This window comes from Phascolarctos cinereus, unplaced genomic scaffold, assembly GCF_003287225.1.
Source record: "Phascolarctos cinereus isolate Bilbo 61053 unplaced genomic scaffold, phaCin_HiC Scaffold_726;HRSCAF=1367, whole genome shotgun sequence".
NCBI classification, from domain to species: Eukaryota; Metazoa; Chordata; class Mammalia; order Diprotodontia; family Phascolarctidae; genus Phascolarctos; species Phascolarctos cinereus.
This window is the reverse complement of record NW_027556098.1, coordinates 319,698,409-319,725,442: the sequence shown is the minus strand read 5'-3', so window position 1 is coordinate 319,725,442 and position 27,034 is coordinate 319,698,409. Positions and strand designations below refer to the sequence as shown.

At 40.3% G+C, this 27,034-nt stretch overlaps 1 protein-coding gene across 1 annotated transcript in view; it reads left to right on the top strand.

The window, feature by feature from the left end:
• GDPD4 (glycerophosphodiester phosphodiesterase domain containing 4) overlaps positions 1-27,034 on the top strand; it is a 130,496-nt gene that overhangs the window by 14,896 nt on the left and 88,566 nt on the right. The window contains 4 exon segments of the mRNA XM_078156933.1: positions 5,971-6,235; positions 6,339-6,399; positions 23,687-23,756; positions 25,033-25,238. Of these exon segments, the coding sequence (XP_078013059.1) occupies positions 23,711-23,756; positions 25,033-25,238 (252 nt within the window). The 5' untranslated portion in view covers positions 5,971-6,235; positions 6,339-6,399; positions 23,687-23,710.

The window sequence follows — 27,034 nt, the reverse complement described above, 5'->3', positions numbered from 1 at the left end:
GCCCCAAAACACGAGGCTGAGACCTCAAGAAGCTTACCTTCAGCTAGAGTCATTGGGTAACGTGGCACTGGGATGAAGAAAGTGAGTGGTTGTTGCAGGCAAAGAATTCTTGGGAATTTGGGAAAAGTCAAAGAGAACCTTTTTGGGATCACCAGCTATTGTCTATGGAAGGTTTCTAAGTTCACTTGTTCCAAGAGCTTATCCCATGCTTCCTGAATGCTCCAGTTCCACATGGCCACGTCTTTTGGGAACAGTATTTTCCACTGAAATCATTGTCAAGAGATTCCCCATCTTCACACAGATGAGAGCAGGGAGCTTCACCTGTGATGCTGATGAGTCTGGTCTATTCTTTTTGGTTTAGTCTTTGGTGGAGATGAGAAGTGCTTATCTCCAAAGATAAATGAAGCCCTTTGAGGTTAAGGGGGTGGTCTGCATCTTCTAGCGGTTCCCAACTTATTTGGCCTACTGCCCCCTTTCATAAAAACACACACCCCCCCTGGCGTTAGGTTAGGTTAACCCTTATTTTTATTCAACGCCCCCCAATTGCACCCAAAGCTGTTACTGCCCCCCCCAATTGTTCCAGCGCCCCCCAGGGGGGTATCACCCACTTTGGGAACCTATGTACTTGTTTGGTATCAGTCTCCCTTCTTTTAGGATGAATCTACAAATGAGCCAAATTTCCCCTAAAAACAGACAGATTAGACCCCAGCATGAGAGGCTCATACTGGTTTTCCAAAAGGAATTACTTTATTCTGGCTGGTTGTGCCCTTTAAGTGTTGGGCAGATAGGTTAGAAAAGGGAAAGTGTGAAATCTTCAAGGTGAGGGTGCCTTGTCTTTGTGGAATCAGAGAGAAATGGTCCCCTCCTTATTGGAGAGGAATTAACAGTCTCTGAGGTTTCAGGTTTGAACTTTGGGGCCTTTTAGCCTTTTTTTCCTTCTCTATGAAAGGGGGGATACACATTTTGTATTTGCTTTAACATAATTTTATTAATTGCTTGTCATGCAAAACACTAATAAGCTTGGGGATATTAACACTGAAAATCCAGGGAATTCCTGTGATTGTAGCAAAGGGAGAGACAATCATTCGTGGGGAAAAAGGGCCTGAGGTGAAAAAGTTGGCTCTGGAAGGCTCCTAAGTTCATTGTTGCTAAGAACTTAACCCTGTATTTCATGTATGCTCCAGTCCCCCGTGGCCGTGTCTTTCAGAAAGTATTCCTCAGGTATGTGCATCTTCAGACTGATGAGTACAAGAAGCTTCCCTATTTCCAGTAAGGTTGATAAAGACTGGCTTTGCTTTACTAATCTAGTCCTGTGGTGGAGATGAGAGATACTCATTTCCCAAGCTGAGTGAGAGGAGCCTTTCTGGTCAGTAGGTTGGGTTGGAGTTATGGAAGTCTAACCTTGTTGACAATTCTCTTAATTCTTTCGGGCTGAAACCACAGATAACAAGCCATAGTTCTTCATAAAAACAGATAGCTCAGCCACTAGCAGAAGTCAGCCACTAGCAGAAGAGATGGCCCACTGGCTGGCATTGTTGCTGTCTTGGACTCTCAGGTGCACTCTCTTTATGTGGAACAATATTCCAAAAGGACCAATGGATTCTGGCTCGTTGTGCCCTTTTTGGGTAGAGGAGGCAGGCTGCTAAGAATAAGGGTGAAATCGGCAGGGCAAGAGCACCTTGTTCTGGAGGAACCACTGAGAGTACTGTCGTTGTTGGCTTTTCCTTATTAGGCAGCCTCTTGGGAGTCATGATTGTGCTTATGAACTCAGCCTTTTTTGTCTGTTCTGCAAAACAATTGGAGGTGGGAGGCACTGTGTTAAGCTGGAAGATATCAACACTGAAAAGCCCAGACCAAACAGTCTTGGCCCTGAGGGAGCTTAACTTCTGCTATGATCAATGAGTAACTTGGCATGGGATCAAAGATGGGGACCAGCAGTTCCAGGAAAGGAATTCCTGAGCCTGGGGCAAAGGGAGAGAAAGTCATTATAGGGGGTTAAAAACTCTTCTGTTGAAGGTTTCTAAATTTGCTATTACTAGGGGCTTATTAGTGGTTACTCATTCTGTACTTCTTGGATGTCTCAGTCAGTCCCTGGCAATCATTCCTTTTGGGAAGAGGATTTTTCCTCAGGCATGTGTACTTCTTCTCTTGGAGAAGTGAAAGAAGTTCAGCTGTTTCTAATGGGAACCTTAGGGTCTATCCTTGGCATTACATGTCTAGTCCTTTGTTAGATGTGAGACATAATTGTCTTCTAATCGGAGAAAGAAGTGCCTTCTGTAGTGTGAAATTTAACAAAAGGGTAAACTGAGGTAATTCTCTGAGCAAGATGTCATTTATTAACGTCATAAAGGATGGGTCAAATGGTACTGCCTCTGGTCAGAAGGCCCCAAATTGAAGATGTAACTCATTTTTATAAGCATAGAACAAAGAATAGAAATCATGTTATTGGCCAGCGTCACAGGGATAGAAAGTGAGCATGGCCCCAACGTGGGTTGAAGACCACCTCTCTCTGTTCTCTTAAGGCATAGTTCTGTGAATTCTCTGGGCTTCAGCTGCCTCCTGGGGTTACTGATAAGGACCCAAGTACATAGACTTAACAGTGACTATCTTTCTTTCTTTTTTTTTTTTTAAAGATGGGACAAAGTCAGCTAGTTCAGCTACTAAAGGATAACACACAAAACTTGCAGAAAATGCTGATATAATGTTTTATGAGTGTTGAGAACAGATTTTTCTTTAACAGTGATTGTGGGAAGTCTAACCTTTGCTATTTATCTTCAAAGAGAAAGGATTTTGAACTATTGCACACATGATTTTCATTCATTTTCAAACATTTCATTTCATTTACTTACGGAGTAAAATCAAATATAAAATACACTTCGAATCAGGAGTTTCGGAGTAATGCTATGTAGCTTTTAACCTATTGCACTTCTTACTTTTTCTTGTTGTATTCATAGACAAATGGACATTTCTCTTTCTATGACAGATAGGACAGACCAGAATAGATTAGGAGCAGCTTGGCTTGGCATCATCTCTGTCCTGTAGTCATGGATGCTTCCCTAATTGTTCTAGAAGTTTGACCAAGGGACTGAGATGATACATGTTGAGCTCTGGGGCAGCTAGGTGGCCTTGGGAGTCAGAAGGACCTGAGTTCAAATCTGGCCTCAGACGCCTGACACCTACTAACTGTGTGACCCTGGGCAAGTCACTTAACCCTAATTGCCTCACCAAAAAAAGAAAAAAATGTTGAGTTCTTTCATTGTAGAAGAGGTGAGTGAGGTTAAAAAGGAGTGAGGAAATCCCCTGGGCAAGCATCCCTGTGTCCTGGAAAAACCTGAAGGTCTACCCTGTTAGTTCTTCCTTAATGGGGAGAAAGTAGCAGTTTCCTTGGAACTGGCTTTATGGCTTTGGACTCTTGAAATTTGTTTTCCTTCCTAGTGAAGTGGGTATTGGATCACATACAAGGCAATATGTTCAGTTTTGAGTATAAGGGCTCCTCGCTTTCCCTTGCCAAAGAAGCCCCCCAAACAGTCCCAGTCTCAAGTAGCTTACCATCTGCTAGGGTCAATAGATAATATGACAATGGTGAAGACATGGGATCCTGGGGCATCTCCTAGGACTGGGACAAAGGGAAAGACAATAATTTTGGTAATCAAACATCTTGTCTGTGGAAGATTTCTAAGTTCACTGTTACTAAGAGTTCATTCCTATGTTTCATGCTAATCCTAGTCCCAAGTGGCCATGTCTTTTGGAAAGAATATTTTCTTCTTGTGTGAAAAGAGGTATACATCTTCAGACAAGTGAATGAAAGAAATTCTAGCTGTTCTTTGCAGTGGTGACAGAGCCTTGCTTTGCCGCTGCTATGGTCTAGCCCAGGGGTGGGGAACCTGCAGCCTTGAGGTCACATGTGGCCCTCTAGGTCCTCAAGTGCGGCCCTCTGACTGAACACATAATTTGAAGTAATGGGGCATACATGTAAGGATCCCACGTGGCCAAGGCAAAGTCCCAGTCCCAGTGCTCTAGGAGGTCTTTCTTCCCTTCAGGGATTTCTCTCTGTAACTCAGCTCTGGATTGCCCTGGCCAACTCCCTCCTGAATCCATGAATCCATAAGTGGCTCCATTTTCTGGCTCTAGCAGTCACACTTCATGGAACTGCTTCCACACATGACAGTCTCTCTGTGTCTCTGTCTTTCTTCAGGGTGTCTCTTTTCTTTCACTCTCTTTGAGTTGATTCATCACTTGCTTTTTTTTCCCTAGCAAGAGTGTCTACTACTAGCTGCCATGACTGAGTTGGGGTTGGGGAAGAGAAATCCTGTTGCCCCCAAGATCAGTGTCTCAGTTCTTCCTCCACTGCTGTCAGCCTGCCTGGGTTGGATGGCATTGCTTGCAGCTCGGTCTCCCAGATTTACTTCAATAAACCTTTATTAAGTGACTCATATGGAAGGTTGTGTGTTGAGCTTAAGGATATGAGAATTAAAAAGAAACCCCAAGTGAAACAGTCTTGGCTTTCAGGCAGCTAGGGGAGGCATGACATGAAAGTGAATGAGTGCATGAGTGAATGAAAAAACATCCTGGGCCAAGCACCATGCCCTTAGGCTTACACTCTAGGGGGAGGGAAAGAGACCACACAGAGGGAAGGGGTAACCAGGGATGGTATTTTGGTTTGTAAAACTCCAGGACTTGATATGTGAAGCCACAAGAGATTAGAAGGATGCATTCTTTCCTGGAATGATGATGATGTTGATTCAGTTATGGTTCCAGAACTGGAAAAAAGGTGGGGAGTGGGGAAGATGGTATGAACAGGAAAGTATGGGGCATGGGAGCTAGTGAGGAGATGGTGGCAGAGTGCATAGGCAGTTCTCAAAGGAGGACTTCCGACTATCAACTGCTATCTGAAAAAATGCACCAAATCACTAGTAATCTAAAAAAAAGGCAAAGTAAAGCAATCCACTTAACCATCATCATACTGATGACAAAAAGAAAATGACAGATGTTGGAGAGAGTGCTGGAAAACAGGCATATTAATGCACTTTGGGGGGAACTGTGGTTTGGTGAACACATTAGGAAGACTGAGATCGGGGAAAAAATTCTCAGCAGAGTCAACATGTGGTATTTCTAGCGCACACATAGCATTCCCCCAGAAATTATGCTGCAGACTTTACACCATACTTACTGATGAGTAGCACTGGTACTTTGGAGTCTTGAAAGTTGAAGACAATGTAAATACTCACAAACATCTACTAGCTACCAGGATTTCACCTCAAATGTAACTTCATGTATTGAGATGTGTTAATTGATTTATATTTTGAATTATGTTTCTGTTTTATTATTTTGCTGTTTATACTTATTTGCTAGGACCATTTGATTGCTATGCATTATATGCTAGTTGTTTATTTGCTGATGCTGCTCCTGTTTGTTGCTGAATGTCTGTTAACCTATTGATATTTTAGGGGCAGCTAGTGGTACAGTGGAAACAGCACTGGGCCTGGAGTCAGGTAGACCTGAGTTCAAATCCAGCCTCAGATACTGTGACCCTGGGCAAGTCACTTAACTGTTTGCCTCAGTTTCCTCACCTGTAAAAATGATCTGGAGAAGGAAATGGCAAAACCACTCCAGTATCTTTGCCAAGAAAGCCCCTAATGGGATCACAAAGAGTCGGCCATGACTGAACAACAACCACATCGATATTTTATTGCTGGCTTTCTGTTATCTCCACCTTTCAAGAGTCCAAAGTCCCAGTCCTAATCATCAGTAAGTATGTGCAGAATCTGAGGCGAGAATATGTATGTACTGTCATGGTATGAGTATGTGAGATTTTCTGTGTGTGATTTAAACAAGCTACTGAAGCAGCTTGTCAAGTGTTACTTTCCACTGAGCTATGACTGTTGTATGTAATGCCACTGGGAATTTGATGTATGTAGGTGGTATTACAGGATGATGACCTGCGATGTGGGAATAATTGTTTTTGTTAAGTGTTGATGCAGATTTCCTGTACAATGACATTAAAGCACCTAAAGGCAGAGACCAGCTTTCAAGGGAAAAAATACGAGGACCAACCCTATTCCCTCCATGAGCCCTGCCTAGGGATGGGGTAGAATCAGAATCATGGAGCTGCTCGAGTCTTTGCTTCGTTGCCTTCCTTGACCTCGGAGAACATCTCCACTCACATGAGCCACGAGTACTGACTCATACGTTGGGAATCTTTCCTATTTTCCAGGAGGGAAGCAGAAATGATAGGGTAAGGAGAGGGAATGGGAGCATATACTTATCAAATGTCTACCACGTGCCGAACACTGTAAGTATTTTACAAATAATATTTTCTTTTACATTTTAATTGTTAGAGTGGTCTGATCACATGCTGGATTTCTGAATCTGCGTGCTGAGGGAGGAGAACTAAGAGTGGTGAGTCGTCTTGCAGGATGAGTGGGAGCTAAGCCTGAAATAGAAACGTGATACATTTTGTGTTTTCATGTTTTAGCACTGCTTCATCCCCTTGCCTAGACTTGGAATAATAAAGAGGTTAACAGCTGATTTTAAGCAGAAAGCTTAAGCAGTGTGGCCATGAGTAGGGGATACAGGCCAAGTGCTTACAGTCTTGAGAGCCCTCTAGATGCCAATGGTGATATTGCAGTCTGATTTTAAAGAAAAAAAAAAAAAAAAAACCACGGGGCAGCCTTTTTCCATAAGCAATGACCAACTTCTGTATTTTAAGAAGAGTCGGGGCAAGTAGGTGGCACCGTGGATAGAGTACTGGCCCTGAAGTCAGGAGGACCTGAGTTCAAATATGGCCTCAGACCAAACACTTGACACTTAACTAGCAGTGGGACCCTGGGCAAGTCACTTAACCCTAATTGCCTAAAAACAAACAAACAAACAAACAAACAAACAAACAAAAAAGAAGAGTGCCACTTGGTGGTTAAGTCAGACGTTGCACTGTGAGCTAATTCAAACCCCTTGGCTGGATTTTTAGCTATATGAGAGCACATAAAAGCCACCGTTCCCAAATGACTGCAATACTGTTGGTGTTCATTCTTATGTGCATGTATCTTGTCATATGTGCTTGTTATCACAAATGAAACCACATCTGACCTAGCGTCAGGCACCTGGGTTGTTACCACCTGTCAGGTATTGACTACTATTGTGACTCAGAGCCTCTTAGTTTCTTCTTCTGTGAAAATGGGAATTCAGTGAAGTTCAACAAACCAGTATGAAGTTTATGCTGTGGGATGCACTGTGATAGGTGTGGGGATCCAAAGACGTGAAGAAAGATTCTGCCCACCGAGAAATGATGTCTACATGTTCACAGATCATTAAGTACAAGATCATTTGAGGAGTGAGAGAGTCCTAATGACTGGCAAGGGACCAGGGATCAGAGAAAGCTTTGTATAGGTTATAATATTTATACAATTTTCATTGTTTTGGTGTTCAGTCATTTCAGTCTTGTCTGACTCTTTGTGGCCTAATTTGGGGTTTTCTTGGCAAAGATACTGGAGTGGTTGGCCATTTCCTTCTCCAGCTCATTTTACAGATGAGGAAACTGAGGCAAACAGGGTTAAGTGACTTGCCCAGGGTAACACATCTAGTAAGTGTCTGAGGCCAGATTTGAAGTCATGAACATGAATTTTCCTGGCTAAGGCCCAGCACACTGTCTACTGCACCACCCTTATATACTATTTACTTTTTGGTATTTGAGCACACAGGCTTATTATTCTTTTAAAAAAATTTTAATTAGTTAATTAATTTTTAGTTTTCAACATTCACTTTCATAAGATTTTGAATTCTAAATCCCCCCCCTTCTTCCCCTCCCCACTCTTCAAGACAGCATGCAATCTGATACAGGCACTACATATACATTCATGTTAAACATATTTTCACATTGTAAAGAAGAATTAAAATCAATGGGAGGAATCATGAGAAAAAAGAAACAAAACAAAAAAAGAACAAATAGTGCGCTTCAATCTGCATTCAGACTCCATAGTTCTTTCTCTGGATGTGGATAGCATTTTCCATCGTGAGTCTTTTGGAGTTGTTTTAGGTCCTTGCATTGCTGAGAAGAGCTCAATCTATCAAAGTTAGTCATTGCACAATGTTGCTGTTACTGTGTACAATGTTATCCTGGTTTTGCTCACTTTGATCAGCATCAGTTCATGTAACTCTTTCCAGGTTTTTCTGAAGTCTGCCTACTCATCATTTCTTTTTCTTTTAATTACTTAATTTATTTTTAGTTTTCAACATTTACTTCCATGAGATTTTGAGTTCCAAATTTTCTCTCCATCTCTCCCCTCCCTCCACCCAAGATGGTGTGCAAATTGATATAGGCTCTACGTATACATTCATATTAAACCTATCTTCACATTAGTCATGTTGTAAAGAAGAATTAGAACCAATGGGAGAAACCACGAAAAAGAAGAAACAAACAAAAAAAGAAAAAAAAGCACAAATAATATGTTTCGATCTGCATTGAGACTCCATAGTTCTTTTTCTGGGTGACAGACTTATTATTCTTAAAATACAATAGAAATGAGGATTCTTTCTACCTCTCCAAACCCTGTGTGGCATTGGTAATAGCCTAGGACATGTGTTCTTAACCCAGTATTAGCAAATTTGCTTTACAATTTCTTTTCAACATCTATGTTTCAATATAATTGTTTTCTTTCAGACCCTTTGTATATTTTATACATTTAAAAACATGCTTCTGAGAAGGGGTCTATGGACTTCCCCAAACTGCCAAAGAAGTTCATAACATAAAAAAGGTTAAGCATCCCTGGCCTAGGGTGATTTAAATATTCCTATCCTTTTGTCTGAGACAGATTCTTTGGGATAGAAGACAGATTGTTCTGAGAGGAATCAGGGTGCTTTGTTAGATGAACAGGTTAAGAATGATCAAATATTCACTTTGGGAATGGGAATAGGATGCCCTGTCCAGGTATCTTAGGGAGAAGGAACATGGAGATTTGAACTCGGGTCTTCTCAACTCCAAGTCCAGTGCTCCTCTATCTACTGAGCTATCTAGCTGCCTCTAGGTTGTCACTAATTGTGACATATTGCCTGGGACGAGGATCAACCAGCTGTGGGGTTTCAAGGGCCAAAGGGGCCTGGATTGCAACACTAGACTGTTTGATGATGGTTTATGCAGTTGGTAACTGTAGTCACAGAGAGTGACACCAAATGCCCTTTGCTAGAAGTTGTCCAGAACTTTAAGAGATGCTTGCTGGAAGCCCTGCCGGATAAGAAGGATAAAGACCATGTGTATTTTAGGAGGCTTTTTACTTTTTGAGGGAGTTTGTTATCCAAGAGTTCAGATGAATGCTCTGTTTTGTTTTCTCAGACTTTCAGTACCATCCTTTCCTTTATTTTTTGTGACCTTCATGATTTTCTGGGGAAGGGCTATGAACCAGAGAGAAGAGGAACTGCAAATAAAAACCTGGGCCTTCCATGTTTTGGGAGTCTCTTAGGGTTGTAATTGTTGGGCCATTTTTTTGTGCCTTCCCCATGGGTAGTGAAGACCAGTGACGGACAAGTATGAAATGATCAGTCCCAACAGAAAACTTATCATGTGCTCAGATTATCTTATACTTAACTCATTAGAACATCAGCTTAAAAGCTGTCTCCTTTGGAGGCCTTCCCATCCCAACTTGCTCCCTGTCTTTCCACCCCCCCCACCCCCACAGACACACACAAGTTGGTGCTGTTATCCCTCCAGTCTAGGGTTTGCTTCTGATGGGTGGAAGGAGGCCTGAAGTGTCAGTTTGGGGACTTTTCTGATATCCCAATAGGGGATGGTTGAGCCTTCAGTGCATTAAGGATCTATTGTGTCATTCTAAGTCTGTTTCTGTTAATAATGCTATAGTGTTTTACAGGTTAGCAAATGGTTTACAAATATTATTTCATTTGATCTTCACAATGACCTGAAATAGGAACTGTAGATATTACCCCAATTTTACAATGGAGGAAAATGAGGCCCAGAGGTATAGTGACTCCCCATGGTGACATAGCATCACAGAGAGAATCTGAAGCCAGATTTGGATAGCATAGATTTGTAGAAGACTTAGTCATCATGGTTGTGTGATTTCCTCCAGGGGCATTAAGTAGCATTTGAACAGGACTAGAAAAGGCAAATGATGGCAATTTTCCTGGGTTGAATTTTGGAAAGGAATGATTTAGGACAGTTTAAAGTTAAATGGATAACTAAAGTGAGTCCAGAAGTGATGGCTTGGGAGAATGGGAAGTATGTCAGGAAGTGACAGCTGACACACCCTGGCAGGAGGGATGAGATAGATAAAGTAAAAAAAAGGCAGACACAAACTGCATGGTGTTAGCAAACAACACCCCCTCCACCTCTACCTGTATAGATTCTGAGGACATTATTATATGGTAATCAATGTTTATTCGTTTATCTATTCAAAAAGTCTTGAATGCCACAGCTGTTCAAAGTGCCAAGTAGGTGCAGAGCACTGTGTTACTAACTGGAGGAAATAGATAATTATACTATGGTGCCTGCTCTCATGGAACCAATAATTTAGCAACTCTGAGACATCCAGAAATGGTTAAGAAGGCAGGGAAGAGACATGATGTATTTTAGAAAAAAAATTCCATCCAATATACTTTAATGCAAAACCCCCCTGCAAACCCAAATATTTGAGGACTTTGAGCTTTCTTGGTGATCCAGAAAGGCTCATTAAAGAAAAAAAATTCCACAAACCAAACACTGACCCTTACTAGCTGTGTGACCCTGGGCAAGTCACTTAACCCCAATAGCCTAAAAAGAAAAAAAAATTAAAAGAGAAAAAAAATTTAACCAAAATATATATTCTCCCTCCCTCCTATTTTCTCCTCCATTGGGAGGAAAAAAGAAAAGAAACTACAGAGTCAGGCAAAACAAATTCTATATTGGGCTTGTCCAAAAATATGTCTGAATCTGCATCCTGAGTCCATTATCTCTCCTTCAGGATGTGGAAATCATGTTTCATCATTGTCAGAAATTCTTATTTCTTGAGAATGATAAAGAATTGAAGTTAGATAGACTGTGGTGTAGTGGTAGAAAGAACACTGGGCTGTGAGTCAGATCCCTTGGATTCCAGCCCCATCTCCATACCTCCTTCGTTTGGTGGTCTTGTGACCTTGGACAAGTAATTTTGCCTCTCTAATCCTTAGTTTTTTCCCTCTACAAATGAAGGCAATAACATTTGCATCACTTATTTCATAGGGCTATTGTAAGGCAAGTATTCTGTAAACCCTAAAATGCTACAGAATGGCAAGTTGTTAACTGTACTCTTCAACTTAATGTCATATTCAATTAATTTTGTTATTTTGTAATTTATAATTTTTATTTTGTTTTTATATTTATTTTATAATTTAATATTTCTTATTTAATAATTTTGAAATTTCTTTTAAGTTAATAATTCTAGAGGCAGCTGGTGGAGGGATGGATAGAGTGCTGGGCCTGGAGTCAGGAAGACCTGAGTTCAGATCTGGTCTCAGACACTTCCTAGCTGTGTGACCCTGGAAAATCACTTAACCTCTGTCTGTCTCAGTTTCCTCAACTGTAAAATGTGGATAATAATAGCACCTACCCTGCAGGGTTGTTGTGAGGATCAAAAGAGAGAATATTTGTAAATTACCTAGGCTGGGACCTAGCACACAGTAGGTGCTACATAAATGCTTATTTCCCTTCCTCCCCTTTAAAATTAAATTTTATTATATTTAGTTTTTCTACCACTTACATTTTCTGATGTCTCCCTTCTTCTCACAGAGAGCCATCCTTTATAATAAAGAATTAAAAACCAGTCAACAAGCATTTATTAAGTGCTTACTATGTTTAAGGCACTGTGTTAAGCAGCAGGGATGCAAAGGCAAAAGACAGTCCTTGGCCTCAGGGAGCTTGCACTCTAATGGGGGAGATGATATGCAAACATCAATGTACACATGGGAGTGAGGCAACGTTAATGGGTGGTGATCTCGGAAGGAAGTCATTAAGCAGTGGGGAGAGAAAAGGAGGGGAAAAGCCAGTTCAGAGAAGCAGCCAATACGTGGAGAAATCTGCTGTTTTTGCCTCTGTTCTCCACCTGTGCAAAGGAGGGAGGAAAGTGCCTTCTCATGCCTCTTAGGGACAAGCTTCATCTTTATTATTTCACAGCCTTAAGAGTCGGTCATAGATCATCTTTCTATAGTTCTTTGCCATTTACAAAATTCTTTCCTCCTTAGTTCCAGTCCTGTAAAGGAGACAGATCAGGTATCAGCAATCCCCTCTTTTAAAGATGAGAAAATTGTCGTTCACATGGGTTTAGGATTCTGCCAGAGGTCCCATAACTGATGTGTCAGTGTCGGGGCTAGAACCCAGCTCTTGGGATTGATAAGATCAGCACTTCTGTCACTACACTGACATACTGGCTCTAACGGCAGGACGTCACACACTCTAGTGGTTGGGTGAGGCGTAAGTTTTGGGCACAGGGAGTCCCTGACTTCACAGCCCATCATCACATGTGGCCCATGAGAGAGATCGACTCTGCTTGGTTTCCAAATGTGAAAATCTCCTTCATTCTTAGGCTTGTGGGGAAGAAAGGCAGTGGCCTCTCCAGGGGGTTTCGGAGACTTCATGTCTCTCCCTAGGAAGGGTGTTCCTTCCCATATCTAGTGTCATGATGGGAGAGTCATCAGGAGCTAGGGGAAGGGGAGTAGAATCAAGGACCACTGGTGGGAAGAGGAAAGGTTGGCGTTGCTTAGCAACGGCTACTCTAGGTGCTGACACTTGGAAGGAAAGTCATGTCAGGTGAGCAGTTGGCCGAAGGAGGATGTAGGACTGGGAAGGGGTGAAACTAGACATAGTTGGGGCTGGGAGCTGTGTCTGGTCTGAGAAAGGGGCAAGGGTAGCCCTCAGTTTCCACCTTGCGTATGTGTGTTTCCCTCAGGAAGTGTGTTCCCTTCCCATCTTCCCCTGTTTCCCCCAAATCTCTTTATAAAGAATATGTTTACAGGTTAAATGCTACCAGGACACTGGCACCCAATTTTGGGAAGAGACATCAGCCTGTCGGGCTGCTGCCATTAAGATGAGGGCTAGGGCATGGGTGCCAACGAAGGCCCAAGCCTTCTGATTCCCATACTGAATCATACTATATCACTTGGGAGGGGTTAATGACATTATCAGTCATTAGCATCCTGACATAGGTTAGGTTCTCTGAATATTGAACTGGAGCAGGACCAGGTTGTAGGTATCAATAGGCTTAGGGTGGGGTGGCAAAGGACTGAGACGCTGGTCATTGATCCAGAAAGAGAGGCCTGTTTAGAGTCCCAAGCCCCTATGGGCTCAGGATGTCAGGGTGGAGAGGAGAATGGGGGTGGGGCTGGAAATCACCCCCCTCCTTCCTACCTCACCTGTGCTCTGTTCTTGCCAACACTACTTGTGCTGGTGGAGAGAGAAAGGGCCTCACCTTCCCTTGCCCAGCTCAGCATCTCTTCCTGAGCTACAGGAAGAACACCCAAAAGAGCGATTAACCACTTCTTTCTCTTCCTCCTTTTCTGCCTCTTCATGTACCTCTTCTTTCTTTCTTCCCTTCTTCATCTTTTCTTCCTCTTTCCTCTCTTATTCCATCTCTTCTTCCTCTTTTATCCTTTTTCTCTCCTTCTTCTTGAATGATATTCATTAATAGATTGCTTTGAAATTTGCAAAGGGCTTTACGTGTCACTTCATTGGAGCCTCACAACAACCTTGGGAAGTAGATGATAGAGGCATTATTATCTTCATTTTATAGATGAGGAAACTGAGGCACAGAAAGTTTGAATGATTCACTCCTTCCCAGGAAGCTTAGTGTGTCAGAAGCATGATTTGATCAGGTTTTCCTGACTCTCAAGTAGAGCAACTCAGCTCAGGCCTCCTTCCTGAGCAAGAAAAACATGCCATGCGCTTTCTTCTTTCTCTCTTCTTCCTTTTTCTTTCCCTCTTCATCCTCCCCTTCGCTTTCTCTCCTGAAAGACTCTTGACTTGGGAGTTATGTGACTTGGGTTGGAGTCCTAGATTTACCATCTAATTTGATTATCAAATTTGTCCAATTCAACTTCTTTCTGGGCCTCATTTATCTCTATAAAATGAAGGATTGGTAGAGGCAATTTTAAGGCTTCTTCTAGCTCCCAAGCTTTATAATTTTAAGGACATAAAACCATATGGGAACAGCAGTTTTTGACCTAGATCCGTGAATTAAAAATTTTTTTTAAACTGTATTACAATAGAATCCATTTTATTTCTAATCCTATATATTTTATTTTGTGTATTAAAAAACCTTATTGTGAAGAGTCTACTAGGCTTCACTAGACTGCCAAAGAGGTCTGTAACACAAATGGTAAAGAATCCTTGCCTTGGGCAAGTTAAAATACATGTGTTGCCTGAAGGCCCAAAAGGAAATTCAAATAAATTCAAATCCAGTGACATAAATTCAAATAAATTCAAATCCAGTGGCATAAATTGGGGAGAGAAGGGGCGTATTTTCAGGCAGAGGGAGCCTCTGTAGGAACTTCCCAGTTCACAGAACCCAAAAGGCTACAGATTTTGGAGAATCCCTGAGAGCACTCTTCCCATGAAGAAAGGAATATCCACCTTTCAGCCTTAAGTGGAGAGAGGAAATCGAGACAGATTGCTTCGCCCGAAATCACTTGTGTAATAGTTGTAATTTTTCACCTTTCTTTAGTGTTCCATGGTTGTTTTCAGTTGTTTTCAGTTGTGTCTGACTCTTTGTGACCCCATTTGAGGTTTTCTTGGCAAAGACATTGAAGTGGCTTGCCATTTCCTTCTCCAGATCATTTTACAGATGAGGAAACAGGCAAATAGAATTAAGTGACTTGCCCAGGATCACACAGCTAGTAAGTGTCTGAAGCCAGATTTGAACTCGCAAAGATGAGCTTTTTGTTTACAAGAACCCTGCAAGGTCCATAGTGCAGTATCACCACCATTTTACAGATGAGGAGACTGAGGCTTAGAAAGGTAGAGTGAATTGCCCATGTTTGTATAGCTAGTAAGTGTTTCTGCTGCCTCCAGGTTTTCCCATCAAGCTCCTGGAAAAAAGAACCTGTCGCCACTTGGAAAAGGGATGATTGCTACAATCTGGAAAGCAAATTGGAGGTGGTGTCATGCTATTAAAGAGTTTACTAAGGCAGGGAACAAAGTGTTGCTGAGGTTCTTGACCAAGAATTGCTGTCCAGAAAGTTAAGTTGGAGAGAAGCTGGGGCTTCAGGGGCTAGGAGTTAGGGCCCAGTCATTTCCTATGATTGTGAGCACTCTAGTGGCAGTTTGTTATACCTTAGTGTTTCCTGTAATTATTCCCTGTCCCCTCCCCCATTTGAGTATAGGCTTCTTGAAAGCAGATACCATTCACTTGCTCAAAAATTTTTTAAAAAAATTTTTGTAAAGGGAAAGAATTTTATTATTGAGTTTAATTTAGTCTCCATTGACAATTACAGATATTCCTATATATAGGCATGTGCATAAGAAAATAAAGTAAGAAAAAATTTTCATCTCAAATTTCATTTGAGACAAAACAAACCTCTCCCACCTCCCACCAAGATTGTAAATTATTGTTCATGTCCACAAACTTGTTATTTATGATTATTAACCTCATCTCTAGAGGGGGTATATTGACTTTAGCTTAGCCATATCATATTGTTTTCATGATGTGTTTTTGACCCTCTTTACTGTGTCCATAACATCCATCTGTGGCTGTTTTTAGGTTGTGGCCTTGTTAATCATTTAGTTTTACTTTGTTCGCCGTGTACTACATCATTTATCTTTCCATATTTTTATGAATTCTTCAAATTCTTTGTTTCATATGGCATGGTAATACTCCATTGCATTTACATCCAACCAATTCCCCAACTTCTCGATTGTTGGCAGTTTTAAATTTTTTTTCTATTACAAATAGTTCTCCGAGAAAGATTTTTGTGGCTAGGTCTCTCCTTACCACCCCCACCCCCAATCTCTGCCCGCTCTGGATGTAATCTCTGTAGGGTAGCTTGTATGCTTGTGTGAGTGGATCTATACGTTTTTGTAACATGTTTAGTAATTCCATTTGTCTTTCCCAAAAGGTTGGACCATCACTCAATTCCGCCAGCACTATAGTAGTATACATGACTGTGTACCTCTATGAACTGTTATGTAACAGTAAGGCTTGCAGTCTGATGAGGCAGATTTAAAAGGACCCAAGTTTATAGTAATATTTTCCTTGGAAGGGTAGTTATGAGACATATGAATGGCTTGTGAGGATGCCCCAGTTGGAGAGGGAAAACTCTTGAACAATGAGCAGGGGGATTAGAATGCTAGCTCTGTAATCAGAAAGGTTACTCTCCCGTAAATATCCTTTGCCCTTATGCTTCAAACAAAAGGCATAAGGAAATGCAAAGGGCAGGGTCAACCACATGACTTTACAAGCAATAAGATTACACCAGTGAGATGCAGTCTTTAATAGGATAAAACGACAAGCTTAGTCAGAGGGTTGGGATAAAGACTACCAGTTCCTCCATGTTGGTGTGTTGGGGTTTTTCCTCAGTACTCCAGCTTCTTAAGCCGATATCCTTGTCCTTGTTACTTGTCCCTTCCGATTTTCACCTGAGGTTGAGGAGGGAAACAGCCCTATCTCAGTTCTCTCCATGTGTTCTTTTTCCTCCCTTTAGAGGCAGCTAATTGGCACCGTGGGTAGAGCACTGGACCTGGAGGCAGGAAGACCCAAGTTCAAATTCTGCCTCAAGACCCTTACTATGTGACTCTGGAAAAGTCACTTAACCACTATCTGGCTCTGTTTCCTCATGTGCAAAATGGAAATAATAGAAGCATATACCCTCCCAGGGCTGTTGTGAGAATCAAATGAAACAATATTTGTAAAGCACTCTGTGAACTTTAAAGTATTATGTAAATGCTAGCAATTATTATTATAAATCCTTAAAATTCCTACTGTAGGGAGAAATTTCTGTCTTCCAGCTCATATTACAGGTCAGCTTCCTGTCTTTCCAAGCTGGAAAGGAATATAGCTTCCAGAAATAAAGCTTATGATTTGGCTTAATCAGGTTTTTAGTGACTTTGACCACCCTGTGTAAGAGTCTCGTCAGAAGAACTGTTTGGTCTTTTTAACGTCTTGCTTGCCATGTATAATCAAAAAGTCATCAACCAAATGTTATCTCAATTGTTACATTTGTCAAAGAATCTTGAGTTTTGGGGTGGAGTCAAGATGGCAGAGAAAAGGCAGGGACTTGACTGAGCTCTCCCAAATTCCCTCCAAAACAACTTTAAACAATGCCTCAAAATGTATTGAGGAGTGGCAGAAGCCACAAAAGGATGGTGTAAAATAGTTTTTTGTTTGTTTTGGTGAGGCAATCAGGGTTAAGTGACTTGCCCAGGGTCACACAGTCTTGTGTCTAAGGCCAGATTTGAACTCAGGTCCTCCTGACTCCAAGGCCGGAGCTTTATCCACTGTGCCACCTAACTGTCCCTAAAATAAATTTTCCAACCCAAGACAACATAGGTCAGAAGGGTCTATTACACTGGGGTGAGAGTGGAGGAGAGGCCATGCCCTAGCAGCCAGAGTTGAGGGCAACTGAACCAGTAGTGGTGGCTTCCAGATCTCGCAGCCTACAGATGGCAAGCGAGTTGGACAAGTGGTCATAAGGAGATTACGGGGGTCCTTTTTCTAGCACTGGATGTCTGACTCTGTTGCATTGCCTACATGTGAATCTGGGTCACAGTCCAAGACATGCCAGAGCTTGTAGCCACAGGGAAACATGGACTCTAGTCACAGTTCCAAGGCTGAAAAGAATGCTTGTGATTGCTCATAGACCAGAGCATAGGCCAGGAGAACAGTGACCACACCTTCATTTATATCATACCACCTTGGAAGAACCAAAAACTTACAGACTCCTAGAATTAGCTCTGAGAACAGCAGCAAGAAAGTCTTGAAACTTGGAACTGTGCCTGCTCCATCCAGATAACAGAGCCTAACTTTAACATCAAGTTACAAGTCAAGAAATAGACTAGAAAAATGAGCAAATGAAAAAAGAACCTGACCATAGAAAGTAGCTATGGTGATAGGAAAGATCAAAACACAAACTCAGAAGAAGACAACAAAGTCAAAACTGCTACATCTAAAACCTCAAAGAAAAAATGTGAATTGGTGCCAGGCCCCAAAGGAATTCCTGGAAGAGCTCAAAAAGGATTTTAAAAAATCAATTAAGAGAGGTAGAGTAAAAATTGGGAAAAGAAATGAGAGTGATGCAAGAAAATAATGAAAAAAGAGCCAATATCTTAGTAAAGGAGACACAAAAATAAGAAAATAACACCTTAAAAAACAGAATAGGCCAAATGGTAAAAGAAATACAAAAATCCACTGAAGAGAGGAATGCCTAAAAAACAGAATTGGCCACATGAAAAAATATGTCCAAAAATACAATGAAGAAAAGAACTCCTTAAAAAGTAGAATTGCCCAAATGGAAAAGGAGATACAAAAGCTTGTTGAAGAAAATACTTTAAAAATAATTAAAAATTAAATTAAAAATTTAAAAGTTAAGAATTGGGCAAGTGGAAGCTAATGATTCCATGAAATATCAAAGAACAATAAAACATAATCGAAAGAAAAACTAGGAGAATATGTAAAATATCTCATTGGAAAAACAGTTAACCTAGAAAATAGATTAAAGAGAGATAATTTAAGAATTAGTAGACTACCTGAAGGCCATGATAAAAAAAGTCTAGACATCATCTTGCAAGAATGTATCAAGAAAAACTGCCCTGATACTCTAGAACAAGTGGGTAAAATAGAAATGGAAGGAATCCACTGATCACTTTATGAAAGAGATCCCCAAATGGAAGCTCCCTGGAATATTTAGCCAAATTCCAGAGCTTCCAAATCAAGGAGAAAACATTGCAAGCAGTCAAAAAGAAACAATTCAAATATTGTGTGGAGCTGTCAGGATAACACATAATTTAGCAGTTTCTATGTTAAAGGATTAGAGCGCTTGGAATATGATATTCTGGAAGGCTAAGGAGCTAGGATTAAAAACAAGAATAATTTTCCCAGCAAACCTGAGTATAATCTTTCAGGGGAAAAATGGATGTTTAATGAAATAGAGGACTTTCAAACATTCTTGATGAAAAGCCAGAGCTGAATAGAAAATTTGACATTCAGACACAAGACTCAAGAGAAGCATAAAAAGATAAACAGGAAAGAAAAATCATTAGGAAATCAATAAGGTTAAACTATTTTCATTCCCACATAGACAGATACTTGTGACCCCTAAGACCTTTCTCATTATCAGCGCAGTTAAAAGGAGTATGCATAAACAGAGGTAATGGATATGCAATGAATATGATGGAATGATATTTAAATAAATAAAATTAAGGGGTGAGAAAGTAATACACTGGGAGAAGGGGAAAGGGAGAGGTTGGATGACATAAATTATCTCACATAAAAGAAGTATAAAAGAGCTTTTACAGTGGAGGGGAAGGTGGGGGAGTTAGGGAGGAAGCACTTGAAACTCAGTCTCATCAGAAGTGGCTCAAAATGGGAATAAGATACACACTTACTTGCATATAGATGTCTATAATATCCTACAGAAAAATGGGAGGAGAAGGGGATAAGAGAAGGGGGGCAGTACTGATAGAATGGGGGCAGATAGGGGAGGCATAGTCAGAAGCAAAACACTTTTGAGGGTGGACAGGTTGAAAGGAGAGAGTAGGATAAATGAGGGAAAATGAGATGGAGGAAAATATGCAGTAATCATAACTGTGAAAAAAATTTACAGTAGGTTTTTCTGATAATATATAGAGAACAGAGTCAAGTTTATAAAAATAAGAGCCATTTGCAATTGATAAATGGTCAAAGGATATGAACAAGCAGTTTCCATATGTAATAGAAAAAGCTGTCTATAGTCATATAAAACTGCTCTGAATCACTGTTGATTAGAGAAATGAAAATTAAAACAACTCTGAGGTAACACTCCACACCTATTAGATCGGCTAATATGATGACAGAAAAGGAAAATGACAAATGTTGGAGGAAATGTGGAAAAATTGAGGCACTAATGCATTGTCATTGGAGTTGTAAATGGATTTAACCACTCTGGAGAGCAATTTGGAAGTATGCCCAAAGGGCAATAAAACCAAACTTACCCTTTGACCCAGTAATACCATTACTAGGTCTGTATCCCAAAGAGATAAAAAACAAAAAGGAAAAGGAACTATATATATATAAATATTCATAGCAGCTCTTTTAGTGGTGGCAAAGAATTGGAAATAGAGGGGATGCCCATCAATTGGGGAATGGCTGAACAATTATGGCACATGATTGTGATGAAATACTATTGTACTACAAGAAATGATGAGCAGGATGCTTCCAGAAAAACCTGGAAAGACCTATATGAACTGATGCAAAGTGAAATGAATAGAACCAGAACACTGTGCATAGTAACAACAATATAATATGATGAACACCTGTGAATGACAGCTATTCTTACCAATACAGTGGTCTAAGACAATTCTGAAGGACCTATGATGAAAAATGCTATCCATTTCCAGAGAAAGAACTGATGGAGTCTGAGTGCAGATCGAAGCATACTCTTTTTTACTTTATTTTTCTTGTTTGTTTGATTTTTTTTGGGGGGGGAGCCTGTAGTTTTTTCACAACATGTATAATATGGAAATATGTTTTGCATGACTGCACATATATAACCTATATCAAATTGCTTGCCTTCTCAGTGAGGAGTGAGGGTAGGAATGTAGGGAAGTAATTTGGAACTCAAAATTTAAAAATTAATGTTAAAAATTTTTACATGTAATTGGAGAAAAATAAAATATTAAACAATTAAAAAAAGAAATCTTGTGTTTTTAACATATATAGGGGAAACACTCTGTTGGAGGAGAAAATCTTTTAAGGTGGCATTTTGCTTCACTGAATTCCATTTGTTAATAAAAGCTAACAAATTGCATTCAATTCATCAACTATTTATTAGCACATTTTACGTGTAAGACACTGTCTTAGCAGCTGGGAATGCAAAGACAAGAACATGAAACAATTCCTGCCGTAAAGGAATTTATATTCTAACCAGAGGCATCCTTTATTCACTGTACTTTTCAGTCAGTGTGATTGTAGAGATGTCATCTGCTGTATAATATTGTATGGGGAAGCTTGCTTGTTCTCCCATTTTCATCAAGGATTCCCTTGTTATCTATCTATCTTATCTATCTCTGTTTATCTCTATCATCCATCCGTCTATCTTATCTGTCTATATCTGTTTATCTATATCTGCTTATCTATCTCTATCTGTTTACCTCTCTCTGTCTTTCTAGCATCTATCTATCTATCTATCTATCTATCTATCTGTCTGTCTGTCTGTCTGTCTGTCTGTCTATCTATCTATCTATCTATCTATCTATATCTATCTATCTACCTATCTCATGTTCGTAAAGATTTTCTAGAGGTTGGAAAACAGGCATAAGGATCTATAATTATTGATACACTTGTGATCACCGTTTTTCAGGAACTGGTCCATGATTTTTTTTTTCTCTGAGAGCTGAGTATTCTCCTCAGTCGGTCAGTAAGAATTTAATAAGCACCTTCTATGTGCCAGATACTGTGCTAAGAACCAGGTTTACAAAGAAAAGCAAAAGACAATTCCTAATCTCAGGGAACTCGCAGTCCAATGTGTATGTGTAGGAGTAGGGGAACAACATGTAAACAACAGTACAAACAAGATATAGATGAGGTAACTTTGATCCCTTAATGCCCTTAAAATTGTAGTGCCTCTAGCACGGCTTGTGTCTGTGTACATGCTTGTCTGTTCTAGATAGCCTTCCCATTTATATAAGTATCTTTTATATTTCGTCATATAGCATGTCAGGGATATTATACTCTAATATGTTATTATACTGTAATAATAGTCTGTGATATTATACTGCAAATATGGTGGCTTACATTGTTATTAGTGGTAAAAAGAGTTTGTTAAAGAAACTGTGACCATTTTAGGAAGAGGGGAGGGAATGGAAGAAGGGAGAAAAATTTGCAACTCAAAGTCTTGTAAAAATGAAATCTAAAAATTATCTTTATATGTAATTGGAAAAATTCTATTAAAAACATTTTCTCTAAAAAAAAATGGTGACGAATCTTTAACTTTTTTATTGTTACCGTTCTTCTAGTTTCATCCTAAATGTTCTTGGAATGATTTGGCTTAATTAGATCTCAAGTCAAGCTTTTTAAAAACTTGTCTTCCTTCTACCTCTCCTTGCTGTTTTATGAGGTCATGATGCTCATAATCTTCCTCCATCTGTAAGAATCTTCTGTAAAATTGTACACACAGATTTATATTCAAAATCCATTATGCCTTTGGCTGCCATAACTAAGAAATTAAAGTTTTCTGGTTTAGGTGATTTCTAAAATCTTTAAGTGACTTTCTGAAGATTAATTAAAATATATTCTCCTTCCTTAGTTAATGGTGATGGTGCGGAAATCTGTTCTTTCACCCCCTTCCTTTTTTTTTTTTTGTTGGTGTCATCACCTTGTTTATATAAGTCCATTTGGAATTTCCTCGAATGTGTGCCATCTCTTTGCATCTGGTAGCAATTTGGTTTTGATTTTCGTCCTGACAATTTGGTGGTCATACTGTAAAACAGAAAGTGATTCAGAAAGGTTTTCCACATTGGCAAGCTATCATTTGTTGTTTTATTTAGTCCATAATCCATTTCATTGTGACCTAATTTGGTACTTTCCTTGTTTAGCACCTATGACTTACTCTCTTCTTGAAGAAAGGGTTCGTATGAGGTAATGAACTTGAGATTCAGAATGAAATATTTTGTTTTGATTGACCATGTGCATTTCTTCTAAGAGTTTTATGTGGCTTTTTTTTTCCTTTGCAAAGAGAAAATAAATACTTGTTAACTGAAAAAAAATTAAAGAAAGTTTTGATATCTATAGGTTTGGGGTTTATTGGTTGATTTACCAGCTTTTGACCTCTTTCATTTCTTGTTTCTAAACCATTTTCCGTTTTTCTTTCTGTTTTCCCCAATGCCCTCCTTTCATCAAAGTCATTGAGTATAAATATGTGGATTTCATTTCCAAGTGCATATTTATTATTTCATAGAATTTCTCTGTGTCTCCTTAGCCTCTGCAGCATGTTTGTTGAATGTTGACTACAAATATTTGCATGGTGGTCCTTTCAGAAAAAGAAATACATACTGTTTCAAAGGATCAATGGAAAGATCATGGAATTCATGGTCAGACGAGTTTGGTTCTAGTCCTGCTTATGATTTACCACTTGTGTAACCTCATGCATATCTCTTTACCTTTCCAGTCATTATGAACTAACATGAATAAAAATGATAACAGCAAAGTAATTGATACATTCCCTCCTTTATCAAAGTGTTTCTTCTAGGTCAAGGATTCCTTTGGTTTACATAGGGTCCTGGGCTTGGAGTTTGGACGACTTAGGCTCTGGCACTGTCTGGACAAGTTACTTTACTTTCCTAAGCTTTGTTTTCCTCATCTGGAAAATGAGAATAATGAATTACAAGTGTTATATAAATGCTATTATCATCCTCTTATAGTATATCATGTAATATTATATATCATTATCACATCATTGTCATAACATTATCATAATAGTCATCATCATTATTATTTCCTGATTGTTTTTTACCCTTCCCCCTTTCCTCTTGTTTTAAAAAAATCAGGTGACTCTACTAGGATTGGAAATAATGAGTTGCCATACTCACAAGAAAAGCAGGATTACAGTTCTCCCAGGTAACGGGGGACCCAAGAAAGAAAGTTAGCCCCATTTAGAGATCACCTAGCCCACCTGTCATCCATTTGTTCAATAAATGAACATTTCCTAGTCTATTGTTTATTATGCACAGTGAATGCCCTCTGTTCAGGACTGGAGCATCCCCAGAAGAATAAAAAAAAAAACAACTGTCTAACTTTAAAGGCTTTTGCAGATATGTATGTGTAAGAAAGATGGACACACAAGAAACATCACTCACACACATACAGATAACTGCAGGTGACACCATCCCCAGTTTATAATCAAGCTGTGTTTATTTGGATGGTTGTTTACCAAGGTGGCAAAACATACAATAAACAGCATTCAATGGATGATGTTTTAGGGGAGAGGGAGGTGCCCCAAAAGGTCCATTTAAAAAAAAAAGCATATCTTAAGAGGTAGAGGGACAGTGTCATATGGTAGAAAGGGTCCTAGATTATTATCACTGTTACTACTTTTGCTGTTGCTGATAGTACTGTGGGGTAGTGGGAGTGGGTAGATAGCTGGCCTGGGAGTCAAGAAGACCTGCACTGACTATGTAACCTTGGTTGGGCAAGCTGCTTACCTCATGGTGTCCCAGGCAAGCCTCTGTAGCTAGAAGGGGCAGAGAAGATGCTGACCTCCATTTGTTGAGGATGTTTCCTCACCAGGGATTTCCTGATACTAATTAAACCACAAATCTAGTCCCTATCTCTGTTGTTGGATGCCAGTTTTAATTTTTCAAAGCGTTTTCTCATCTATTATCTCATTGAATCTTTACAACTACATAAAGTACGTAGGGTATCGTTATTTTAGTTAGAAGAAAAAATTTTTTTGAGACTGGATCTGCCCATTTCTTCTAGGCCTTGAAATACAGCAGCCATTCATAGGCCCAGTCTCATTGGTGATGGGCCTTTGCTCTTCCTTAGGCAGCATGGTGACTCCCTATTGTTGGTGCACAACCTGGTATGGCTATCTAATTGACTTAGCCCTTATCCCTAGAACTCAGTTGATCCACCAGCCTCAGCCTACCCAGTAGCAAGGAATAAAGGCATGTGTCACTATTCCTGATCAGTTTCATGGAAGATAATTGAGCCCAATTGGGGGATGGCCACACAGCAAGTTTGTATTGGAGTAGAATCCCGTTCTTGGGTTCCTAGTCCAAGGTCCTGCCTTGTGGGAGGGTGGCTTCCTGTTGGGTTATGGGAGTTGGAACCAGGGTAGGAACCAGTTTGGCCAGAATCCCAGACCTTGACCCTCTCACCTTGGTCCTTCCAGGGACACGGATGTTTTCGCTGCCTCTGCAGGGCAATTTTTTTGATCCTAGTATACTGAACTTGAGTAGAATAAAGAAGATGAGGCGGAGGATAACCCAGCGATATGACCGACGTCCCTTCATCACTCTCCTGCAGGGCATATATAGCTGTCGCTGGAAACGCTACCAGTGGTTTGAGCTAGAGAATGGTACTACTTGCTGTTTGCTGGTAAGGGCTGGTGGAGGAAGCACCTCTCCTCAAGTTCAAGGGCCTCCCACCCCCCATTCCTCCTGGGGGCAGCTTTGGGGGGCGGTGGTGATCAAAAGGATAAAAAATGGGGTATTTGGAGCCTGAAATCCTCACCTGCCACTCCTGAGCAAGGATGAACATAAAACATCTGTCTCACCATGGATCACAGGACTTCATAGTTGGCAGGGACCTCAGCCATCATTTAATCCTATCCCTTACTCAAAGAAACACTCTCCACCATCATGTCTCTGGCAAATGGACATCCAGCCTGAGCCCAGAGACCTCTAAGGAGGTCTACAACATCCTAAGGCATCTCCTCTTACTTTCTGGTTAGGCCTAATTGTTAGGAAATTTTTCTTTAGGTCAAACCTTAATTTGCATGCTTACACTTCCTAAGGGCAACCAGAATAAGTTAAGTTGTTGTATATGACAGCTTTCAGATCTGTGAAGACTTCTATCATGTCCTGTTACTCCTTCTCTTCTCCAGAATAAACATCCTAGTTCTTCCAACTAATCCTCCTAGAGATGAATTCAGGGATTTTCATCATTCTGGTTTTTTAGCTCATTAATATCCTTTCTGAAGGACATCTCTTATTGCCCTCTTTATGTTTGGTCTTCTTTCTTTTTTCTTTCTATCTCCTCTTTCTTCTTGGAAGGAAGTATTTATGAATTACCTATGACATACCAGGTACTGTGCTAAAAGCTTTTTAACTATTGATCTCATTTGATCCTCCCAACAACCTTGGGAGGTAGGTGCTCAAATTATCCTCAATTTACAGATGAGGCAACTGAGGCAAACAGGTTGAATGACTTGTCTAGCATCACATATCTAGGAAGTGACTGAGTTTAGATTTGAACTTCAGTCTTCCTGACTCCAGACCTAGCTCTCCATCCATTGCACCACTTAGCTGCCTCTTCCTCTTCCCTCTCCATTCCCCTTCTGGTCTTTTGCATTACCTCTCCTTCATCCTTTTACTACAGTCACAAGGTGAAAAGCAGTGAAAAGACAGAGTTCCTTTTCCCCCTGTCTCCAGCCCTGAGGACTGGAGCTTCCCGAAAGAGGGAAGGGTCAGTCAGTATTGCCATGCAGCCTGTAAGAATGAAAAGATGATGTTGAAGAGTTGGACTGTATACACTCACAGAATATCCCAACTGAAAGAGGCTTTAGAGATTATCTAATCAAAGTCCCTATTCTGCAGTTGAGGAATCTAAGCAATCTAAGTAACATTTGCTCTCTGGATGGGGAGACTGGATGCCCAGACGTGGAATGTTTGGAGAACAACATAAGCCACCTGTCATCAAATGCCAGTAAAAGAAATTTTTGGCATGCTGCCTAAGATCCCCAGTCTTCAGATCCAGAAAGTTTCCTTGCTACAAGTTGGATTGGATGATACCTGAGGTCCTTTCTAATTCCAATATTCTGTGAAAATGAGAGGTGCTGATCAGGCATAGAACTAGTTCACATTTATGTTGTGTTTTATAGTTAACAAAACACATCACATACAACATCATCTCATTGGAGCTTCACAATAGGGTAGCCCATTTTATAGGCAAGAAAACTAAGGCTTAGAGAAAGGCAGACAAAGAAATCTAATGGCCAGAATGAGGGAGATTTCCCTGTTTTCTGCTGAGATTACATGTGTAGCAGTGTTCAGCTTGGTGATATATTTTAAGAAGGATATTGACAGGCACAGTAGGGGATCAGGGACTGTGCAATATGAGTACCAGTTGGATGAATTATAAATGATTAGCTTGGGCAATAGAAGACTTGGAAG